The sequence below is a fragment of the Pseudophryne corroboree genome, chromosome 10 (genome assembly GCF_028390025.1).
Source record: "Pseudophryne corroboree isolate aPseCor3 chromosome 10, aPseCor3.hap2, whole genome shotgun sequence".
In the NCBI taxonomy this organism is placed as follows: domain Eukaryota; kingdom Metazoa; phylum Chordata; class Amphibia; order Anura; family Myobatrachidae; genus Pseudophryne; species Pseudophryne corroboree.
In genome coordinates this window covers 220,430,252-220,453,971 of record NC_086453.1, presented here as the reverse complement: position 1 = coordinate 220,453,971, position 23,720 = coordinate 220,430,252, and the positions used below count along the sequence as shown (strand labels likewise).

Here is a 23,720-nt window from a genome sequence, read left to right as displayed (position 1 = left end):
ACCCCTGCTCTAGATTGTAAGCTTTCCACAGAGGTGACCCTGCTATCCTTTTGTTCCTTCACATATTTTCTTCAACCTTGTCTGTCTTTACGTATGCTTTGTATTACACACTGCCCTGTCATGAGTAGTATCTTTAAATAAAGTCACAGGACTAGCTAGGCATCATTATGAATTAATTTCCCTGGTTGCTATTGAAGTGTATTTTTTCACACATTCCTGGAGAGCCAGAGAAACCAGATAAGGTGATAGTAGTCTATAGCAGATACACCCATTAGTGCTACATTAAAGTCTGGTTCACTCTAATCCTAGCTTTGTGTTGTGTGCAGTGTTCTTCTTCAGCTAGTGGTAATGAACCATTCATTTTAGCTAATTTCTATCATAATGATAAATACTGTAGCTCAGCTTTTAATATGGATTACATGCATGTAGATGTGTCCTCATACATTTAGCCTTTTTGCGCCATATGGCAACAGACCTAGAGCTGGGTACACATTACACAATTTTTTTGAACGATTTATCGTTTTGAGCCAAATCGGAACGACACATCATCAACATCGTCCAGTGTGTGGGCACTATTGCATGACTCAGTCACTGTCTTGTGTACAGAGCCACCCACTGCTGCATCTCAGATCTGCCACTTACATTAGCAATGGTAGACGCAGTGACGATTTGTTCGCGAAGCAAGAGTAATGACAGTTTGGGGGGAGGTAGCAGTGGGTGGCTACCAACGCACAGGCATTTCTCCATTTCCTGAGCATGTCCTAGTCATCCACTGCAAATTCATTACTGGTTGGACTGGCCCTGGCATCTTAGGGGGGTCAGTACTGGAGGGGGTTTGGCTTCGCACAGGACTGTGGGTACAGATATTCCACTTTTAGAGTCTCTCTGAAATTGACCAACTATATGCAAATTGAACCTTAGGATGGGTACCTTGATAACTTATGTTGGTGGTGCTCCCAGAGTCAGTAATGTCAGTAGAAAGGGGGGGAAAGAAGAAAGACTCTATTTGAGGCACACTTGGACATTATAGATTAATTAAAAGGTAACTTTTTTTGTTTTACTAAAAGAACGAAATTATGTAACACACAAAACAGACTCAATGCGACATAAAACTTCACCAATCAGAGAGTAAGGTTTCTAGGTGTAAACTATATGCGGGTCTCAATATTCCCTATTTGATCACCGTCCTTAGCTCTTTATGATATCCCGTGAACTAGGATGCACCTCAGGTGAAAATATTTAAAAACAAAATATCTCGGTTGTATCTGAGATTTGCTGAGCACAGGTGCTTATAATTCAGTCAGAAAATAAAAATGAAAAATCAATTGATGTTGTGCTCAGATAGTAATAGTTCCTTTAGGTAAGCACTAGTGGTTATACCTTAATGTGTCGCTTTCCATGCTGCTGGAGAGTTATAATCCAAAAACCACTGGTAAATAACAGTGTGTGGATTACAAAACTCTAGATGAATTCCAACAAGGAGAGGATATAGTAATGTAATATCTATTAATCCTTCTAATATCTAGTAGGGGGTGAGTATTCAGTAACTGTTGGACCCTCGTGTCGGATTAGTCAGAAGAGAGATAAGGTTTGAAAGATAGTGATATAAGTCATAGGTTTCTCCACCACTTCTGCTTTTTGTTTTCAAGATATAAATACTGCACCTGATATTCCATGGAGGTCTACCATCCAAGTACTGATCAGGCCCGTCACTGCTTGGCTTCCAAGGTCAGACGAGATTGGGCGTAGCTAGTGAAATATGGCAGTATTTCTCAGGTTTGAACAAATTAGAGAGTGTGGTTTGACGTAAATATCCGAGAAAGTACTTCTGCTGTCCAAAGGTTTCTGCACAGTGCCTCTGTTACCAACGTATTGCAGAGAGCTTTGTAAACTGGCATATGGATGAGAGAGTACTATAGTGGTCTAGTGACAGAAGAATAGGTTTAGGCACCCCTACTTCTGCTGTCCACTGTCATATATGCTAATATAGAGGACAGTGGATGAGCGAGACAGGGGACGGTTGCTTGTTGAAAAAAACAGAGGTTAAATGGAAACACTACATTCTGTTAGGGCACAAGAGAGATATTCAGACAGTCAGAAGTGTGTGTTTCACATGTGGGTTGGCAGGTATCAAATATACTGACGATTCAATGTGTCGCATAACTATTTATAACTTGAACAACATGTGCAATAAGTTTATAAATATATAACCCAGAGAAGAAATGCTGATTTCAAAGGTGATGCATTTAGTAATCCTAAATCACATGGGTTACAATAAAAATGATAGTGCCCGGAAAGCGCAGTAGCTGAATGCAGTGTAACATGCATGGATCAAATGAGCAGCAAAAGAATCTTTGTAATAAAATGAGGGCCCATAATGGGCATATAGTATACCAATGGAGCTTGGTGTGGATCAGACAGTGCACAGTCTCACACCACTATGTCCAGACGGCCATTTTACCAGTAGGTGGCTTGTTCACTGTCGTTTTTGTTTTGTGTGTTACGTCATTTCTCTGACGTCCTAGTGGATGCTGGGAACTCCGTAAGGACCATGGGGAATAGCGGCTCCGCAGGAGACTGGGCACAAAAGTAAAAGCTTTATGACTAGCTGGTGTGCACTGGCTCCTCCCCCTATGACCCTCCTCCAAGCCTCAGTTAGATTTTTGTGCCCGGCCGAGAAGGGTGCATGCTAGGTAGCTCTCCTGAGCTGCTTAGAGTAAAAGTTTAAATAGGTTTTTTATTTTCAGTGAGACCTGCTGCCACAGGCTCACTGCATCGTGGGACTAAGGGGAGAAGAAGCGAACTCACCTGCATGCAGAGTGGATTGGGCTTCTTGGCTACTGGACATTAGCTCCAGAGGGACGATCACAGGCTCAGCTTGGATGGGTCCCGGAGCCGCGCCGCCGGCCCCCTTACAGAGCCAGAAGAGCGAAGAGGTCCGGAAAAATCGGCGGCAGAAGACGTTCCTGTCTTCAATAAGGTAGCGCACAGCACTGCAGCTGTGCGCCATTGCTCTCAGCACACTTCACACTCCGGTCACTGAGGGTGCAGGGCGCTGGGGGGGAGCGCCCTGAGACGCAATAAAACACGTTTTAAACCTTATATGGCTAAAGAAATGCATCACATATAGCTCCTGGGCTATATGGATGCATTTAACCCCTGCCAGTTTTCCTAAAAAAAGCGGGAGAAAAGGCCGCCGAAAAGGGGGCGGAGCCTATCTCCTCAGCACACAAGCGCCATTTTCCCTCACAGCTCCGCTGGAAGGACGGCTCCCTGACTCTCCCCTGCAGTCCTGCTACAGAATCAGGGTAAAACAAGAGAGGGGGGGCACTAATTGGCAGATAATACAAATACAGCAGCTATAGAAGGGAGAAACACTTATATAAGGTTATCCCTGTATATATATAGCGCTCTGGTGTGTGCTGGCAAACTCTCCCTCTGTCTCCCCAAAGGGCTCGTGGGGTCCTGTCCTCTATCAGAGCATTCCCTGTGTGTGTGCTGTGTGTCGGTACGATTGTGTCGACATGTATGAGGAGGAAAATGATGTGGAGGCGGAGCAATTGCCTGTAATAGTGATGTCACCCCCTAGGGAGTCGACACCTGACTGGATGGTCGTATGGAAGGAATTACGTGACAGTGTCAGCACTTTGCAAAAAACTGTTGACGACATGAGACAGCCGGCAAATCAGTTAGTGCCTGTCCAGGCGTCTCAAACACCGTCAGGGGCTCTAAAGCGCCCGTTACCTCAGATGGTCGACACAGACCGAGACACGGATACTGACTCCAGCGTCGACGGTGACGAGACAAACGTAATGTCCAGTAGGGCCACACGTTACATGATCACGGCAATGAAGGAGGCTTTGAACATTTCTGATACTACAAGTACCACAAAAAGGGGTATTATGTGGGGTGTGAAAAAACTACCCATAGTTTTTCCTGAATCAGATGAATTAAAAACAAGTGGCGTTGCCGTCTCCTGATACGGCCGCCCTCAAGGAACCAGCTGATAGAAAGCTGGAAAATATCCTAAAGGGTATATACACACATACTGGTGTTATACTACGACCAGCAATCGCCTCAGCCTGGATGTGCAGCGCTGGAGTGGCTTGGTCGGATTCCCTGACTGAAAATATTGATACCCTGGATAGGGACAGTATATTATTGACTATAGAGCATTTAAAGGATGCATTACTATATATGCGAGATGCACAGAGGGATATTTGCACCCTGGCATCAAGAGTAAGTGCGCTGTCCATTTCTGCCAGAAGAAGTTTATGGACACGACAGTGGTCAGGTGATGCGGATTCCAAACGGCATATGGAAGTTTTGCCGTATAAAGGGGAGGAGTTATTTGGGGTCGGTCTATCGGACCTGGTGGCCACGGCGACGGCTGGGAAATCCACCTTTTTACCCCAGGTCACCTCTCAGCAGAAAAAGACACCATCTTTTCAAACTCAGTCCTTTCGTCCCCATAAGGGCAAGCGGGCAAAAGGCCACTCATTTCTGCCCCGGGGCAGAGGAAGGGGAAAAAGACTGCAGCAGGCAGCCTCTTCCCAGGATCAGAAGCCCTCCCCCGCTTCTGCCAAGTCTTCAGCATGACGCTGGGGCTTTACAAGCGGACTCAGGCACGGTGGGGGCCCGTCTCAAAAATTTCAACGCGCAGTGGGCTCACTCGCAAGTGGACCCCTGGATCCTGCAGGTAGTATCACAGGGGTACAAATTGGAATTCGAGACGTCTCCCCCTCGCCGGTTCCTGAAGTCTGCTCTACCAACGTCTCCCTCCGACAGGGAGGCAGTATTGGAAGCTATTCACAAGCTGTATTCCCAGCAGGTGATAATCAAGGTACCCCTCCTACAACAGGGAAAGGGGTATTACTCCACGCTGTTTGTGGTACCGAAGCCGGACGGCTCGGTGAGACCGATTTTAAATCTGAAATCATTGAACACTTACATAAAAAGGTTCAAATTCAAGATGGAGTCACTCAGAGCAGTGATAGCGAACCTGGAAGAAGGGGACTATATGGTGTCTCTGGACATCAAAGATGCTTATCTCCATGTCCCAATCTACCCTTCTCACCAAGGGTACCTCAGGTTTGTGGTACAAAACTGTCATTATCAGTTTCAGACGCTGCCGTTTGGATTGTCCACGGCACCACGGGTCTTTACCAAGGTAATGGCCGAAATGATGATTCTTCTTCGAAGAAAAGGCGTCTTAATTATCCCTTACTTGGACGATCTCCTGATAAGGGCAAGGTCCAGGGAACAGTTAGAGGTCGGAGTAGCACTATCTCAGGTAGTGCTACGTCAGCACGGGTGGATTCTAAATATTCCAAAATCGCAGCTGATTCCAACAACACGTCTACTGTTCCTAGGGATGATTCTGGACACAGTCCAGAAAAAGGTGTTTCTCCCGGAGGAGAAGGCCAGGGAGTTATCCGAGCTAGTCAGGAACCTCCTGAAACCAGGACAAGTGTCAGTGCATCAATGCACAAGGGTCCTGGGAAAGATGGTGGCTTCTTACGAAGCGATTCCATTCGGAAGATTCCATGCAAGAACTTTTCAGTGGGATCTGCTGGACAAATGGTCCGGATCGCATTTTCAGATGCATAAGCGGATAACCCTATCTCCAAGGACAAGGGTGTCTCTCCTGTGGTGGTTGCAGAGTGCTCATCTTCTAGAGGGCCGCAGATTCGGCATTCAGGACTGGATTCTGGTGACCACGGATGCCAGCCTGAGAGGCTGGGGAGCAGTCACACAGGGAAGAAATTTCCAGGGCTTGTGGTCAAGCATGGAAACGTCTCTTCACATAAATATCCTGGAACTAAGGGCAATTTACAATGCCCTAAGTCAAGCAAGGCCTCTGCTTCAGGGTCAGTCGGTATTGATCCAATCGGACAACATCACGGCAGTCGCCCACGTAAACAGACAGGGCGGCACAAGAAGCAGGAGGGCAATGGCAGAAGCTGCAAGAATTCTTCGCTGGGCGGAAAATTATGTGACAGCACTGTCAGCGGTGTTCATTCCGGGAGTGGACAACTGGGAAGCAGACTTCCTCAGCAGACACGACCTCCACCCGGGGGAGTGGGGACTTCACCCAGAAGTCTTCCACGTGATTGTAAACCGTTGGGGAAAAACCAAAGGTGGACATGATGGCGTCTCGTCTCAACAAGAAACTAGACAGATATTGCGCCAGGTCAAGGGACCCTCAGGCGATAGCGGTGGACGCTCTGGTAACACCGTGGGTGTACCAGTCAGTGTATGTGTTCCCTCCTCTGCCTCTCATACCCAAAGTATTGAGAATCATAAGAAGGAGAGGAGTAAGAACTATACTCGTGGCTCTGGATTGGCCAAGGAGAACTTGGTACCCGGAACTTCAAGAGATGCTCACGGAGGACCCGTGGCCTCTACCTCTAAGAAAGGACCTGCTCCAGCAGGGACCTTGTCTGTTCCAAGACTTACCGCGGCTGCGTTTGACGGCATGGAGGTTGAACGCCGGATCCTGAAGGAAAAAGGCATTCCAGATGAAGTCATCCCTACCCTGATCAAGGCCAGGAAGGATGTAACCGCGAAACATTATCACCGCATTTGGTGAAAATATGTTGCGTGGTGTGAGGCCAAGAAGGCCCCTACAGAGGAATTTCAACTGGGTCGTTTCCTGCATTTCCTGCAAACAGGACTATCTATGGGCCTAAAATTAGGATCCATTAAGGTTCAAATTTCGGCCCTGTCAATATTCTTCCAAAAAGAACTGGCTTCAGTGCCTGAAGTTCAGACGTTTGTCAAAGGGGTACTGCATATACAGCCTCCTTTTGTGCCTCCAGTGGCACCTTGGGATCTCAATGTAGTGTTGAGTCTCCTAAAGTCACATTGGTTTGAACCACTCACCACTGTGGAATTAAAATATCTCACATGGAAAGTGGTCATGCTGTTAGCCCTGGCTTCAGCCAGGCGTGTCTCAGAATTGGCGGCTTTATCATATAAAAGCCCTTACCTAATTTTTCATTCAGACAGGGCAGAACTGAGGACTCGCCCTCAATTTCTCCCTAAGGTGGTTTCAGCGTTTCACATGAACCAGCCTATTGTGGTGCCTGCGGCTACTAGGGACTTGGAGGACTCCAAGTTGCTGGACGTAGTCAGGGCCCTGAAAATATATGTTTCCAGGACGGCTGGAGTCAGAAAATCTGACTCGCTGTTTATCCTGTATGCACCCAACAAGCTGGGTGCTCCTGCTTCTAAGCAGACGATTGCTCGTTGGATTTGTAGTACGATTCAGCTTGCACATTCTGTGGCAGGCCTGCCACAGCCAAAATCTGTAAAAGCCCATTCCACAAGGAAGGTGGGCTCATCTTGGGCGGCTGCCCAAGGGGTCTCGGCTTTACAACTTTGCCGAGCAGCTACTTGGTCAGGGGCAAACACGTTTGCTAAATTTTACAAATTCGATACCCTGGCTGAGGAGGACCTGGAGTTCTCTCATTCGGTGCTGCAGAGTCATCCGCACTCTCCCGCCCGTTTGGGAGCTTTGGTATAATCCCCATGGTCCTTACGGAGTTCCCAGCATCCACTAGGACGTCAGAGAAAATAAGAATTTACTTACCGATAATTCTATTTCTCATAGTCCGTAGTGGATGCTGGGCGCCCATCCCAAGTGCGGATTGTCTGCAATACTTGTATATAGTTATTGTTACAAAAATCGGGTTGTTTATTGTTGTGAGCCATCTTTTCAGAGGCTCCTACGTTTATCATACTGTTAACTGGGTTCAGATCACAAGTTGTACGTTGTGATTGGTGTGGCTGGTATGAGTCTTACCCGGGATTCAAAATCCTTCCTTATTATGTACGCTCGTCCGGGCACAGTATCCTAACTGAGGCTTGGAGGAGGGTCATAGGGGGAGGAGCCAGTGCACACCAGCTAGTCATAAAGCTTTTACTTTTGTGCCCAGTCTCCTGCGGAGCCGCTATTCCCCATGGTCCTTACGGAGTTCCCAGCATCCACTACGGACTATGAGAAATAGAATTATCGGTAAGTAAATTCTTATTTTCGTCTTAGGGGGTCATTCAGATCTGATCGCTGCTGTGCGTTTTCGCTCAGCGGGTGATCAGGTCATAACAGTGCATGCGTCTGACAACAACGGGTATCGCCAGTCAGCGGCGGGATGGTGCGAAAAATCTGTGCGCATGGGCGTTTGCAAGATGATTGACAGGAGGAAGCCGTTTGTGGGTGGTAACTGACCCTTTACTAGGAGTTTCCGGGAAAATGCAGGCGTGCCCAAGTGTTTTAACGGAGGGTGTCTGACGTCAGCTCCAGCCCTGTCAGCCTGTTTCTATCGCACTGGAAGAGTAAGTCCTGGGCTGCGCAGAGACTGCACACACAGAATTATAGCAGCTCAGCGTACACATAGCATCGCACACTGCACGGCGATTATACACTCCCCCTGTAGGTGGCGACTATCTGAACGCAGGACAGCAAAAATCACAGCCCAGCGATCAGATCTGAATGACTTCCTTAGTTAAGACAGACATTCTGTGAGACATAATAGGGTTTCTCCTTCGTCGTAGAGGATGCTGGGAACTCCAAAAGGACCATGGGGTATAGACGGGATCCGCAGGAGACATGGGCACTTTAAGACTTTAATGGGCGTGAACTGGCTCCTCCCTCTATGCCCCTCCTCCAGACCTCAGTTAGATTCTGTGCCCAGAGGAGACTGGATGCACACTAGGGGAGCTCTACTGAGTTTCTCTAAAAAATACTTTTGTTACGTTTATTATTTTCAGGGAGGCTGCTGGCAACAGGCTCCCTGCTTCGTGGGACTTGAGGGGAGAGAAGCAGACCTACTTCTGTGAGTTCAAAGGCTCTGCTTCTTAGGCTACTGGACACCATTAGCTCCAGAGGGTCTGATCACTTGGTGCGCCTAGCTGCTCGTTCCCGGAGCCGCGCCACCGTCCCCCTCACAGAGCCTGAAGAGAGAAGCTGGGTGAGTAGTAGAAGCAAGAAGACTTCAAAGGCGGCAGAAGACTTCAGATCTTCCTGAGGTACCGCGCAGCGGTCGCGATGCGCGCCATTGCTCCCTTACACAAGCGGCACTATATGGGTGCAGGGCGCAAGGGGGGCGCCCTGGGCAGCAATAAATCCTCACTTTGAGACTGGCATGACAGTATACATTGCATAGGCAATGTATAAAGACCCCCGCCAGTATAAATAAAAGCGGGAACAAAGCGTGCCGTGTAGGGGGCGGGGCTTCCTCCTTCAGCTCTAACCAGCGCCATTTTCTCCACAGCTTGCTGCAGAGACGCTGCTCCTGGCCCTTCACTGCTGTACACCAGTAACAAGGTGCACGAAACGAGGGGGGCACGAAATTTTGATGTTGATTATTTGGTATAAAAGTGCTTACAGGTCTGGGGCGTTATTTAATTCCTTCAGACCGGTGAGGCGCTGGGTGTGAGCTGGCAAACTCCCTTTCTGTCTCTATGAAGGACCTTACTGGGGGTCTGTCCCCTATAGCCCAGTGTGTTTGCGGGTGTCAGTACGCGGGTGTCGGCATGTCTGAGGTTGAAGGCTCTTCCCAGGAGGAGGCTGGTGTGGAGGCTGAACAGAATGTGAGAGTGACTCCGTCGGCACCGCCGACTGCTGATTGGGTAGATATGTGGAGTGTTTTAAATGTAAGTGTGGCTTTATTGCATAAGTGGTTAGACAAATTGGTGTCTCAGAACCAAGCATGGATACAATCAATGGGAGATGTTTTGTCACAATCCCAGGCCCCCTCAGGGTCGCAGAAACGTTCATTTACCCAGATAGCAGACACAGATACCGTCACGGATTCCGACTCCAGTGTCGAATATGATGATGCCAAGTTACATCCAAGTACGTGATTGTGGCAATTAAAGATGTGTTACATATCACAGAGGACCCCACTGTCCCTGACACAAGGGTCTGTATGTTTAAGGGAAAGAAACTTGAGGTAATGTTTCCTCCCTCTCATGAACCGAACGCTCTTTTTGAAAAAGCTTGGGAATCCTCTGACAAGAGATTGCAGATTCCCAGGAGAATTGCTATGGCGTATCCTTTTCCCTCGCAGGATAGGTTACGGTGGGAATGCTCACCCACGGTGGACAAAGCTATGGCGCGTTTGTCCAAGAAGGTGGCGCTACCGTCCCCAGACACGGCGGCCCTAAAGGATCCTGCGGATCGTAAGCAGGAAACTGCCTTAAAATCTATTTGTTACTACCGGTACGCTGCTCAGGCCGGCCGTGGCAGCGGCATGGGTGAGTAGCGCTATTGACAGCTGGGCAGATATCTTGTCTTCTGATACAGACACCCTGGATAGGGATAACGTGCTCTTGCCGCTGGGTCATATCAGGGATGCAGCGATATATCTCAGGGAAGCGGCGAGAGATATTGGCCTCTTGGGATCAAGGGCCAATGCCATGGCAGTCTCGGCTAGGAGGGCGTTGTGGACTCATCAATGGAATGGTGATGCTGACTCTAAAAAGGCTATGGAGGCTCTGCCCTTCAAAGGTGAAGTGTTGTTTGGTGAAGGCCTCGCGGACCTAGTTTCTACAGCTACCGCAGGTAAGTCTTCTTTTTTGCCTTTTGTCCCTCCACAGCAAAAGAAAACGCCTCAATACCAGATGCAGTCCTTTCGGTCTCATAAATTCAGGAAAGGAATTGGATCTTCCTTCCTCGCGGCCAGAGGTAAGGGAAGAGGAAAAAGATCGCCGGCTGTGGCAAGCTCCCAGGAGCAGAAGTCCTCCCCGGCTTCTGCCAAATCCACCGCATGACGCTGGGGCTCCTCTGCGAGAGTCCGCACCGGTGGGGGCGCGTCTTCAGCTCTTCGGTTAAGTCTGGGTTCGCTCGGGCCTGGATCCTTGGGTGCTGGAAATTGTGACCCAAGGGAACAAACTGGAGTTCCAAGACGTGCCTCCACACCGATTTTTCAAATCGGCCTTACCAGTTTCTCACCCAGAGAGAGAGGTAGTGTGTGCTGCAATACAAAAGCTGTGTCAACAGCAAATTATTGTCACGGTTCCCCCGTTACAACAGGGGAAAGGGTTTTATTCAACCCTGTTCGTGATCCCGAAGCCGGATGGCTCGGTCAGACCGATTCTGAACTTAAAATCCCTCAACCTGTATTTTAAAAGATTCAAATTCAAGATGGAATCTCTCCGAGCTGTGATCTCCAGTCTGGAAGGGGGGGATTTTATGTTGTCAGTCGACATAAAGGATGCATACCTACATGTCCCCATATATCCTCCTCATCAGGCGTTCCTGAGGTTCGCGGTTCAGGATTGTCACTACCAATTTCAGACGTTGCCGTTTGGTCTTTCCACGGCCCCGAGGATTTTCCCCAAAGTAATGGTGGTGCTCCTGCGCAAGCAAAGGGTCACAATTATCCTATACTTGGATGATCTCCTGATAAAGGCGAGATCAAGGGAGCAGATACTAAAAAGCGTTGCGCTCCCCCTGAAGGTCCTGCAACAACATGGCTGGCTCCTAAATTTACCAAAGTCGCAGTTGATTCCGACAACTCTGCTGTCGTTTTTGGGCATGATTCTGGACACGGAACGGCAGAGGATCTTTCTTCCGCTGGAAAAGGCTCAGGAACTCCAGAACATGGTCAAGGAACTTCTGAAACCGCCGAAGTGTCGATTCATCACTGCACTCGAGTGCTGGGGAAAATGGTGGCGGCCTACGAAGCCTTTCCGTTCGGCAGATTCCATGCAAGAACTTTTCAGTGGGACCTGCTGGACAAGTGGTCCGGGTCCCATCTGCACATAAGCCTATCCCCCAGGGCCAGGGTTTCTCTCCTGTGGTGGCTACAGAGTTCTCACCTTCTAGAGGGTCGCAGGTTCGGGATCCAGGATTGGATTCTGGTGACCACGGACGCGAGTCTCCGAGGTTGGGGAGCAGTCACACAGGGACAACATTTCCAGGGAAAATGGTCAAGCCAGGAAGCTTGTCTGCACATAAACGTGCTGGAGTTCAGGGCCATCTACAATGGCCTTCGGCAAGCGGAACATCTTCGCGACCTGCCCGTCCTGATTCAGTCGGACAACATTATAGCCGTGGCGCACGTAAACCGCCAGGGCGTAACAAGAAGCAGAGCGGCGATGGCGGAGGCCGCCAAGATTCTTCGCTGGGCGGAAAAACATGCAAGCGTTCTGTCAGCGGTCTTCATTCCAGGAGTGGACAACTGGGAAGTGACAAGTCGTTGGGGACTTCCTCAAATAGACATGATGGCGTCTCGCCTCAACAAGAAGCTTCAGACATATTGTTCCAGGTCGAGGGACCCTCAAGCAATAGCAGTGGACGCACTGGTGACACCGTGGGTGTTTCAGTCGGTCTATGTGTTCCCTCCACTTCCACTCATTCCAAAGGTGATAAGGATTATAAGAATAACAAGGGTTCAGGCGATACTCGTTGTTCCAGATTGGCCATGGAGGGCCTGGTATCCGGATCTTCAGGAATTGCTCACAGGAGATCCCTGGCCTCTTCCTCTAAGAGAGGACCTGTTACAGCAGGGGCCGTGCGTGTTCCAGGATTTACTGCGGTTGCGTTTGACGGCATGGCGGTTGAACGCCAAATCCTAGCCAGAAAGGGTATTCCCGGGGAAGTCATCCCCACTCTACTTAAAGCTAGAAAGGAGATAACGGCGAAGCATTATCACCGTATTTGGAGGAAATATGTGTCTTGGTGTGAATCCAAGAAGGCTACTACAGAAGAATTTCAGCTGGGTCATTTTCTCCACTTTTTGCAAGCAGTTGTGGATGCGGGCCTGAAGTTAGGCTCCATTAAAGTGCAGGTTTCAGCCTTATCAATTTTCTTTCAAAAGGAATTGGCCTCACTTCCAGAAGTTCAGACTTTTGTAAAGGGAGTGCTGCACATCCAACCTCCCTTTGTGCCCCCAGTGGCACCATGGGACCTTAACGTGGTGTTACAGTTCCTTACGTCACATTGGTTTGAACCTTTACAAAGGTTGAGTTGAAATTTCTCACTTGGAAAGTAGTCATGCTATTGGCCTTGGCGTCCGCAAGGCGGGTGTCCGAATTGGCAGCTTTGTCTCACAAAAGACCCTATTTGATTTTCCACGAGGATAGAGCGTAGTTGAGAACTCGTAAACAATTTTTGCCAAAGGTGGTTTCTTCATTTCACATAAACCAACCTATCGTGGTACCTGTGGCTACTGAAGCCTTGGCTGATTCAAAGTCTCTCGATGTGGTCAGAGCTTTGAAAATGTATGTAGCCAGAACGGCTCATGTTAGGAAAACAGAGGCGCTGTTTGTCCTGTATGCGGCCAACAAGGTTGGCGCTCCTGCTTCTAAGCAGACTATTGCACGCTGGATCTGTAATACGATTCAGCAGGCTCATTCTACGGCTGGATTGCTGGTACCGAAATCGGTGAAAGCCCATTCCACTAGGTAGGTGGGCTCATCTTGGGCGGCTGCCCGAGGCGTCTCGGCATTACAGCTTTGCCGAGCAGCTACTTGGTCGTGTTCAAATACTTTTGCAAAATTCTACAAGTTTGATACCCTGGCTGAGGAGGACCTCATGTTTGTTCAGTCAGTGCTGCAGAGTCATCCTCACTCTCCCGCCCGGTCTGGAGCTTTGGTATAAACCCCATGGTCCTTTTGGAGTCCCCTAGCATCCTCTAGGACGAAGGAGAAAATAGGATTTTAATACCTACCGGTAAATTCTTTTCTCTTAGTCCGTAGAGGATGCTGGGCGCCCGTCCCAGTGCGGACTCTATCTGCAGTAATTGTAAATAGTTATTGCTATATGTTACACAAGTCTTTTGTAAAGGCAGATCCCATAGCATAGCCTAATTTGATATTCCTCTATCCTTATACTCCTAGAAATCTAGAGGACTCCTACTTTCTATTGTTATAATTACTACTCTTTATAAACTCTTAAGTTGTCTCCATTAAGAGGATGCTGGGCGCCCGTCCCAGTGCGGACTCTATCTGCAGTAATTGTAAATAGTTATTGCTTATGTTACACAAAGGTTCTGTTTTGGTAAAGGCAAGAGCGGCCATAGGCATAGGCAAACTATGCAATTGCCTAGGGAATTTGAGATATGAGGCAAGATTTATGAGGACATATCTGTATCCAAGCAGAGGCAGAGGTCACAGTGTTAGTGGCAGTGTGAGTGCTGTGTGCATGTGAATGGGTTGGTTGTGCAGTAGAGTTCGGAATATGTGTAAGGAGCATTATGTGTGTCATGTAAAAATGCATTAATAATGTGCAACATATGTGTAAGGGACACTATTTGTGTCATATAAGGGCATTAAGAATGTGCGGCATATGTGTAACAGGGTACTACTGTATGTGTGTCATTTTGTGTATAGGGGCACTAATAATGTGCAGCAAATGTGTAGGCGGCACTATGTGTGTCATTATGTGTATAAGAGCATTAATAATGTGCGACATATGTGTAAGGGACATTATGTGTAAAAAAGCATTAATAAAGGTTGTCAATGTGTAAGGCGCATTATGTTTATAAGGACATTAATGTGTCTCACTCATATGTGTAAGGGGCATTACTGTGTGGAATTGTGTATAAATGCATTACTAATGTGTGGCATTATGTGTATAAGGTGCTCTACTATGTGGCGTTGCATATAGAAAGGGCACTACTGTGTCGTCTAATGTGAATAAAGAGCAATAGGGTGTGGTGTAATGTGAATAAGGACCAATTCAGTGTGATGTAATGTGAATAAGGGGCTCTACTGTGAGGCGTAACGTTTATAAGGTAAAGTGATATTACTGTGGGATGTAATATGAATTATGGACACTATCGCATGATCAAATGTGAATAAAGTTGCAGTACTGTGTGGCGTAATTGGATTTGGGGTTACTATTGTGTGGCCATGCCCCTTGCCAGCAAAACACACCCCTTTTTGGGCTGTGCGCCAAATGTGTGAACTGTTCCTATTTACAATATAGGGGGAACAAACACCAAAATAAGGACTGCTATGGGTGAGGAGTGATGGTGCTGGGAAAGAGGTGCAAGGTGAGAGGCGGAACTAGCGGTGGTGCTAGGGGCACCAGCCAAAATCTTGCCTAGGGCATCATATTGGTTATGGCCGGCTCTGGGTAAAAGTCAGCCTGTTGCTGATCTCTTTGGTTCACGCTGTTAACTGGTTTTAGTTGTTTGCCATGATGTACGGTGTGTTGTGGTGTGAGCTGGTATGTATCTCACCCTTAGTTTAACAAAATCCTTTTCCTCTAAATGTCTGTCTCCTCTGGGCACAGTTCCTATAACTGTAGTCTGGAGGAGGGGCATAGAGGGAGGAGCCAGTTCACGCCCATTAAAGTCTTAAAGTGCCCATGTCTCCTGCGGATCCCGTCTATACCCCATGGTCCTTTTGGAGTCCCCAGCATCCTCTACGGACTAAGAGAAAAGGATTTACCGATAGGTATTAAAATCTTATTTTCTCACAGGTTCCAGATGTTGCGTCTTTTGTATGTAAGCTGCGGATCTGAGACCCTGGCAATGGGTTTCTCTGTACACAAGACGGAGACTGAGTCATCAACATATTTTTACAAGCCCGCTCCATCTGAAATTGCAGTTGTGAATGCAGTTATGTGCACCTCTGAATCTAATACAGTATTTAAGATTAAAAACAAACAAAAGAATGCTCTGCGCTCTGAAATCTCTTGTATTTAATTAATCAATTAATTAATTGATTAGGTGCAGTCTAGCAGGGTGAATAATTGACTCAATGCAGTTCAATTTAAATAGCAGATACTTTTATCACAAAATGTATACAAAGTTTAAAAACAATAGATGCATAGAAACAATTAAAAAAAAAAAAAAGAAAAAAGACAATTGTTGCAACTTCTTATAAGCACACTGATTAATGATATTATACCTGTCTCAGAGATAGAGTAAAAAAAGCAGTATGCAATACAAGTAAATATTAATAAGAACAAAGCTCTCACTGGAATTAATTAAATAATGGACAAACACTGGCGTCCCAGTGTGTCTTTAAATAATGTTGGTCCGCAAAATATTATTTGTAGTGAATGGGCCGTAATAGTTACCACCGTGCTGGTTCCTGAGAATTATTGCAGGGTCCTGTATAATTGCACGTGGTGAATATAATGTAATGTTGCCACTTTTCAATGAATGTGGAGCAGTCCCACTGATGTTAATAGGATTGCTGATATGGAAAGCCGTCAGTCACATGCAAGGTGTTTATATGAGGATCCTCACAGCGGAGGACGTAATCCGTATAACTGGCGGTGTAGCTGCGGCCAGCCGGCACTGTCTCACCTATCCTCACGGCGGAGGACCGTGACCGTCTAGTTCACGGAGATGTTTCCCAGAGACAGTGATGTTATATAGTTGCAGCAATCTTACCGCACTGTGTAGAGCAAGCTGAGTATGATTTGACGGCTGTAGTTTGAGTATCAGCGGAGTACGGCACTAATATGCTGGAGACCAAATCCGTGCTGTATATTATTCCTTCAGGAGAACTTTGAATGGGAGAAAGGGGCGTCAACGCGTTTCGTCTCCTAGTAACCGGGGACTTCCTCAAGACTCGTGGTAACTATTACGGCCCATTTACTACAAATAATATTTTGCGGACCAACATTATTTAAAGACACACTGGGACGCCAGTGTTTGTCCATTATTTAATTAATTCCAGTGAGAGCTTTGTTCTTATTAATATTTACTTGTATTGCATACTGCTTTTTTTACTCTATCTCTGAGACAGGTATAATATCATTAATCAGTGTGCTTATAAGAAGTTGCAACAATTGTCCTTTCTCTGACGTCCTAGTGGATGCTGGGAACTCCGTAAGGACCATGGGGAATAGCGGCTCCGCAGGAGACTGGGCACAAAAGTAAAGCTTTAGGACTACCTGGTGTGCACTGGCTCCTCCCCCTATGACCCTCCTCCAAGCCTCAGTTAGATTTTTGTGCCCGGCCGAGAAGGGTGCACACTAGGGGCTCTCCTGAGCTTCTTAGTGAAAGTTTAGTTTTAGGTTTTTTATTTTCAGTGAGACCTGCTGGCAACAGGCTCACTGCATCGAGGGACTAAGGGGAGAAGAAGCGAACCTGCCTGCTTGCAGCCAGCTTGGGCTTCTTAGGCTACTGGACACCATTAGCTCCAGAGGGACCGAACACAGGCCCAGCCTCGGAGTCCGGTCCCAGAGCCGCGCCGCCGGCCCCCTTACAGAGCCAGAAGCAAGAAGAGGTCCGGAAAAATCGGCGGCAGAAGACATCAGTCTTCAACAAGGTAGCGCACAGCACTCCAGCTGTGCGCCATTGTTACTCAGGCACACTTCACACTTCGGTCACTGAGGGTGCAGGGCGCTAGGGGGGGGCGCCCTGAGCAGCAATGTAAACACCTTGGCTGGCGAAAATACACCACATATAACCCCCAGGGCTATATGGATGTATTTTAACCCCTGCCAGAACTCGCCAAAAAGCGGGAGAAAAGGCCGCCGAGAAGGGGGCGGAGCCTATCTCCTCAGCACACGGGCGCCATTTTCCATCACAGCTCCGCTGGAAGGACGTCTCCCTGACTCTCCCCTGCAGTCCTGCACTACAGAAAAGGGTAAAAAAGAGAGGGGGGCACTAATTTGGCGCAGTTCTAATAATAACAGCAGCTATAAAGGGAAAAACACGTTTATATAGTGGTATTCCTGTCTATATATAGCGCTCTGGTGTGTGCTGGCATACTCTCCCTCTGTCTCCTCAAAGGGCTAGTGGGGTCCTGTCCTCTATCAGAGCATTCCCTGTGTGTGTGCGGTGTGTCGGTACGATTGTGTCGACATGTTTGAGGAGGAAAATGAGATGGAGGCGGAGCAATTGCCTTTTATAGAGTTGTCACCCCCTAGGGAGTCGACAGCTGAGTGGCTGAGCTTATGGAAGGAATTGCGTGACAGTGTCAGTTCTTTACGAAAGACAGTTGACGACATGAGACAGCCGGCTACTCAGCTTGTGCCTGTCCAGGGGTCTCAAACGCCATCAGGGGCTTTAAAACGGCCGTTACCTCAAATGGCAGACACAGACACGGATACTGACTCCAGTGTCGATGATGAGGAGACAAACGTGACTTCCAGTAGGGCCACACGTTACATGATTGAAGCAATGAAAAATGTATTGCATATCTCTGATAATACAAGTACCACTAAAAAGGGTATTATGTTTGGTGAGAAAAAACTGCCTGTAGTTTTTCCTGTATCCGAGGAATTAAATGAAGTGTGTGATGAGGCGTGGGTTTCCCCCGATAAAAAACTGATAATTCCTAAAAGGTTATTGGCATCATACCCTTTCCCGCCAGAGGATAGGGCACGTTGGGAAACACCCCCTAGGGTGGATAAAGCGCTCACACGCTTGTCTAAACAGGTAGCACTACCCTCTCCTGATACGGCCGCCCTAAAGGAACCTGCCGATAGAAAGCAGGAGAATATCCTAAAATGTATATACACTCACACGGGTGTTATACTGCGACCAGCAATCGCCTCAGCCTGGATGTGCAGTGCGGGCGTGGCGTGGTCGGATTCCCTGACTGAAAATATTGATACCCTAGATAGGGACAGTATATTACTGACTATAGAGCATTTGAAAGATGCATTTTTATATATGCGTGATGCACAGAGGGATATTTGCCGACTGGCATCAAGAGTTAGCGCGCTGTCCATTTCTGCAAGAAGAGGTTTATGGACGCGGCAGTGGTCAGGTAATGCGGATTCTAAAAGGCACATGGAAGTATTGCCTTATAAGGGGGAGGAGTTATTTGGGGTAGGTCTATCAGACCTGGTAGCCACGGCAACTGCTGGAAAATCCACATTTTTACCCCAGGTAGCTTCTCAACCTAAGAAGACGCCGTATTATCAGGCGCAGTCCTTTCGGCCCCATAAGGGCAAGCGGGCAAAAGGCGCCTCATTTCTGCCCCGTGGCAGAGGGAGAGGAAAAAGGCTGCAGCAAACAGCCAGTTCCCAGGAACAAAAGCCCTCTCCCGCCTCCGCAAAGTCCTCAGCATGACGCTGGGGCTTTACAAGCGGACTCAGGCACGGTGGGGGCCCGTCTCAAGAAGTTCAGTGCGCAGTGGGCCCACTCGCAAGTGGACCCCTGGATCCTTCAGGTGGTATCTCAGGGGTACAAATTGGAATTCGAGACGTCTCCCCCTCGCCGTTTCCTAAAGTCTGCTTTACCGACGTCTCCCTCAGACAGGGAGGCAGTATTGCAAGCCATTCACAAGCTGTATTCCCAGCAGGTGATAATCAAGGTACCCCTCCTGCAACAGGGAAAGGGGTACTATTCCACACTATTTGTGGTACCGAAGCCGGACGGCTCGGTGAGACCAATTTTAAATCTAAAATCCTTGAACACTTACATACAAAGGTTCAAATTCAAGATGGAGTCACTCAGAGCAGTGATTGCAAACCTGGAAGAAGGGGACTATATGGTCTCTCTGGACATCAAAGATGCTTACCTACATGTCCCAATTTACCCTTCTCACCAAGGGTACCTCAGGTTTGTGGTACAGAACTGTCACTATCAGTTTCAGACGCTGCCGTTTGGATTGTCCACGGCACCCCGGGTCTTTACCAAGGTAATGGCCGAAATGATGATGCTCCTTCGAAAGAAGGGAGTTTTAGTTATCCCTTACTTGGACGATCTCCTGATAAGGGCAAGATCCAGGGAACAGTTGGAAGTCGGGGTAGCACTATCTCAGATAGTGCTGCGGCAGCACGGTTGGATTCTCAATATTCCAAAATCGCAGCTGATCCCGACGACACGCCTTCTATTCCTAGGGATGATCCTGGACACAGTCCAGAAAAAGGTGTTTCTCCCGGAGGAGAAAGCCAGGGAGTTATCCGAGCTAGTCAGAAATCTCCTAAAACCAGGCCAAGTCTCAGTGCATCAATGCACAAGGGTCCTGGGAAAGATGGTGGCTTCTTACGAAGCAATCCCATTCGGCAGATTCCACGCAAGAACCTTCCAGTGGGATCTGCTAGACAAATGGTCCGGGTCGCATCTTCAGATGCATCAGCGGATAATCTTGTCACCAAGGACAAGGGTGTCTCTCCTGTGGTGGTTGCAGAGTGCTCATCTTCTAGAGGGCCGCAGATTCGGCATTCAGGACTGGGTCCTGGTGACCACGGATGCCAGCCTGAGAGGCTGGGGAGCAGTCACACAGGGAAGAAATTTCCAGGGCTTGTGGTCAAGCCTGGAGACATCACTTCACATAAATATCCTGGAGCTAAGGGCGGCACAAGAAGCAGGAGGGCAATGGCAGAAGCTGCAAGGATTCTTCGCTGGGCGGAAAATCGTGTGATAGCACTGTCAGCAGTGTTAATTCCGGGAGTGGACAACTGGGAAGCAGACTTCCTCAGCAGACACGACCTCCACCCGGGAGAGTGGGGACTTCACCCAGAAGTCTTCCACATGATTGTGAACCGTTGGGAAAAACCAAAGGTGGACATGATGGCGTCCCGCCTCAACAAAAAACTAGACAGGTATTGCGCCAGGTCAAGGGACCCTCAGGCAATAGCTGTGGACGCTCTAGTGACACCGTGGGTGTACCAGTCAGTGTATGTGTTCCCTCCTCTGCCTCTCATACCCAAGGTACTGAGAATCATAAGAAGGAGAGGAGTAAGGACTATACTCGTGGCTCCGGATTGGCCAAGAAGGACTTGGTACCCGGAACTTCAAGAGATGCTCACAGAGGACCCGTGGCCTCTACCTCTAAGAAGGGATCTGCTCCAGCAGGGACCCTGTCTGTTCCAAGACTTACCGCGGCTGCGTTTGACGGCATGGCAGTTGAATGCCGGATCCTGAAGGAAAAAGGCATTCCGGATGAAGTCATCCCTACCCTGATCAAAGCCAGGAAGGATGTAACCGCACAACATTATCACCGTATTTGGCGTAAATATGTTGCGTGGTGCGAGGCCAGGAAGGCCCCTACAGAGAAATTTCAACTGGGTCGGTTCCTGCATTTCCTGCAAACAGGACTGTCTATGGGCCTAAAATTAGGGTCCATTAAGGTTCAAATTTCGGCCCTGTCGAGTTTGAACCACTCACCACATGGAAAGTGGTAATGCTGTTGGCCCTGGCTTCAGCCAGGCGTGTCTCAGAATTGGCGGCTTTATCCTATAAAAGCCCTTACCTAATTTTTCATACGGACAGGGCAGAATTGAGGACTCGTCCTCAATTTCTCCCTAAGGTGGTTTCAGCGTTTCACCTGAACCAGCCTATTGTGGTACCTGCGGCTACTAGGGACTTGGAGGACTCCAAGTTGCTGGACGTAGTCAGGGCCCTGAAAATATATGTTTCCAGGACGGCTGGAGTCAGGAAATCTGACTCGCTGTTTATCCTGTATGCACCCAACAAGCTGGGTGCTCCTGCTTCTAAGCAGACTATTGCTCGTTGGATTTGTAGTACAATTCAGCTTGCACATTCTGTGGCAGGCCTGCCACAGCCTAAATCTGTAAAAGCCCATTCCACAAGGAAGGTGGGCTCATCTTGGGCGGCTGCCCGAGGGGTCTCGGTGTTACAACTTTGCCGAGCAGCTACTTGGTCAGGGGCAAACACGTTTGCTAAATTCTACAAATTTGATACCCTGGCTGAGGAGGACCTGGAGTTCTCTCATTCGGTGCTGCAGAGTCATCCGCACTCTCCCGCCCGTTTGGGAGCTTTGGTATAATCCCCATGGTCCTTACGGAGTTCCCAGCATCCACTAGGACGTCAGAGAAAATAAGAATTTACTTACCGATAATTCTATTTCTCGTAGTCCGTAGTGGATGCTGGGCGTCCATCCCAAGTGCGGATTGTCTGCAATACTTGGACATAGTTATTGTTACAAAAATCGGGTTATTATTGTTGTGAGCCATCTTTCCAGAGGCTCCTCTGTTATCATGCTGTTAACTGGGTTCAGATCACAGGTTATACGGTGTGATTGGTGTGGCTGGTATGAGTCTTACCCGGGATTCAAAATCCTTCCTTATTGTGTACGCTCGTCCGGGCACAGTATCCTAACTGAGGCTTGGAGGAGGGTCATAGGGGGAGGAGCCAGTGCACACCAGGTAGTCCTAAAGCTTTACTTTTGTGCCCAGTCTCCTGCGGAGCCGCTATTCCCCATGGTCCTTACGGAGTTCCCAGCATCCACTACGGACTACGAGAAATAGAATTATCGGTAAGTAAATTCTTATTTTTTTCTTTTTTTCTTTTTCTTTTTTTAATTGTTTCTATGCATCTATTGTTTTTAAACTGTGTATACATTTTGTGATAAAAGTATCTGCTATTTAAATTGAACTGCATTGAGTCAATTATTCACCCTGCTAGACTGCACCTAATCAATTAATTAATTGATTAATTAAATACAAGAGATTTCAGAGCGCAGAGCATTCTTTTGTTTGTTTTCAATCCAATTTATTTCAGTCTAACCAACTGCTTTTGCTCAGCAGCTCTATAGTGCAATACCTATGTTTTGTGATTATTTTTGCTTAATACATACATTATTCATAGCGCCGAGGTTTACAGTTTGAGCTTAGTCTCTAACTGTATTCATAGATTTTTACATTCAGTATTTAAGATTAGTAGTTTTTTTGTGACAAAAGGAATTGATGTAAAGCAACACATTAGGCATAAGGATGCATGGTGTGAATCACACACACACTTTTTTTACTCTCATTACAAACCGTTTCCTGAATTTTGCATTTTAATTTTCTGATAGGCCTGATTCAGATGTGTAAACCTGATGGTTTACATAACCCTCTGATGGTGGGGGAACTGTTCATGTGCAGTACCACTTGGTCGGCCCCCATTTTCTAGGCGTGCCAAGCCCCAGTTCTGCATCGTCTGAGGTAGACTTCCTGGACCCCACTGACCAGTTCCGACGGGCACTCTGAGTAAGCTTCGGCTTACACAGTCTGGTTCTGAGCTGCAACCATCTTCAGGTGCAGCACTTGGATCACTGATGCTAGTTGTACTGTATCACATGGCTACTGCTCTGCAGCTTGCAATACCGCGCTAATCGGAATCAGCCCAAAGTACGTAGGATTGGTATTTTTGTTGCAAAAAGCAGCACATTAAGACACATTTTAAGAAAAAATCCCATGGTATGGCTAAGTCACAAGGTCCGTTGTGTGTCAAACAGGTCTACTTGGTGCAATTTGAGGATAGGTGTATGTGGACACATCTGTACTCCATATGACATATGTATGTAACCCACTCAAAGAAAAGCCACAGGGTGAAGAAAGAGCTTGGTGTTGGTGGATGGCAGTGTTTAAACATCATTTATTTGCAACAAATAAGTAGTGAGTTGTGTCACTTGCCAAAATCGCTCTTCAGTAAACCTAGTTTTCTGTACATTTCTATCCTGTCCAGCTCACATCATTGGCTTGTAGGTCAGACTCTGGTTTTATGTTCAACAGTTTGACATGTTGGAGATGGACCGTCTGGAACGGCAAGTAGTAAATCTCCCTCTACTCTTTGACCCGTCTTCCTATGTCCCTGATACTGTGGATCTTACAGAAGATGCAATGGCTCGGGAATATTGGCTCACTTGCTTCGAAGATGCTTTAGAAGGAGTAAGTTATTCTTTCTGCATGGTGTCCTAATCAGAACATTGTACCTGTTTATATTCCATTTTAGGAAGCAAGACATTTTTGGAAATACATTTCAGTGCAATAATGTACTTTGGTGCCGCCATGTGGTGACTTTGTGATTGACGTTTCTTTCTTTTGCCTTTGACACTCCTCTTAC

At 47.6% G+C, this 23,720-nt stretch overlaps 1 protein-coding gene and 1 pseudogene across 3 annotated transcripts in view; one reads left to right on the top strand and one right to left on the bottom strand.

Moving 5' to 3' along the window:
- Nucleotides 1-23,720, top strand: part of PANK4 (pantothenate kinase 4 (inactive)) — a 243,774-nt gene that overhangs the window by 164,065 nt on the left and 55,989 nt on the right. For 2 of the 3 annotated variants that reach the window (XM_063943090.1, XM_063943092.1), the window contains one exon: nucleotides 23,390-23,545. The exons of the other annotated variant lie outside the window; for it this stretch is intronic. In XM_063943090.1, coding sequence (XP_063799160.1) covers nucleotides 23,390-23,545 — 156 coding nt within the window. The remainder of the gene's footprint in view (nucleotides 1-23,389; nucleotides 23,546-23,720) is intronic. 3 annotated transcript variants of the gene reach the window in all.
- Nucleotides 1,653-1,771, bottom strand: LOC134968142 (5S ribosomal RNA; annotated as a pseudogene).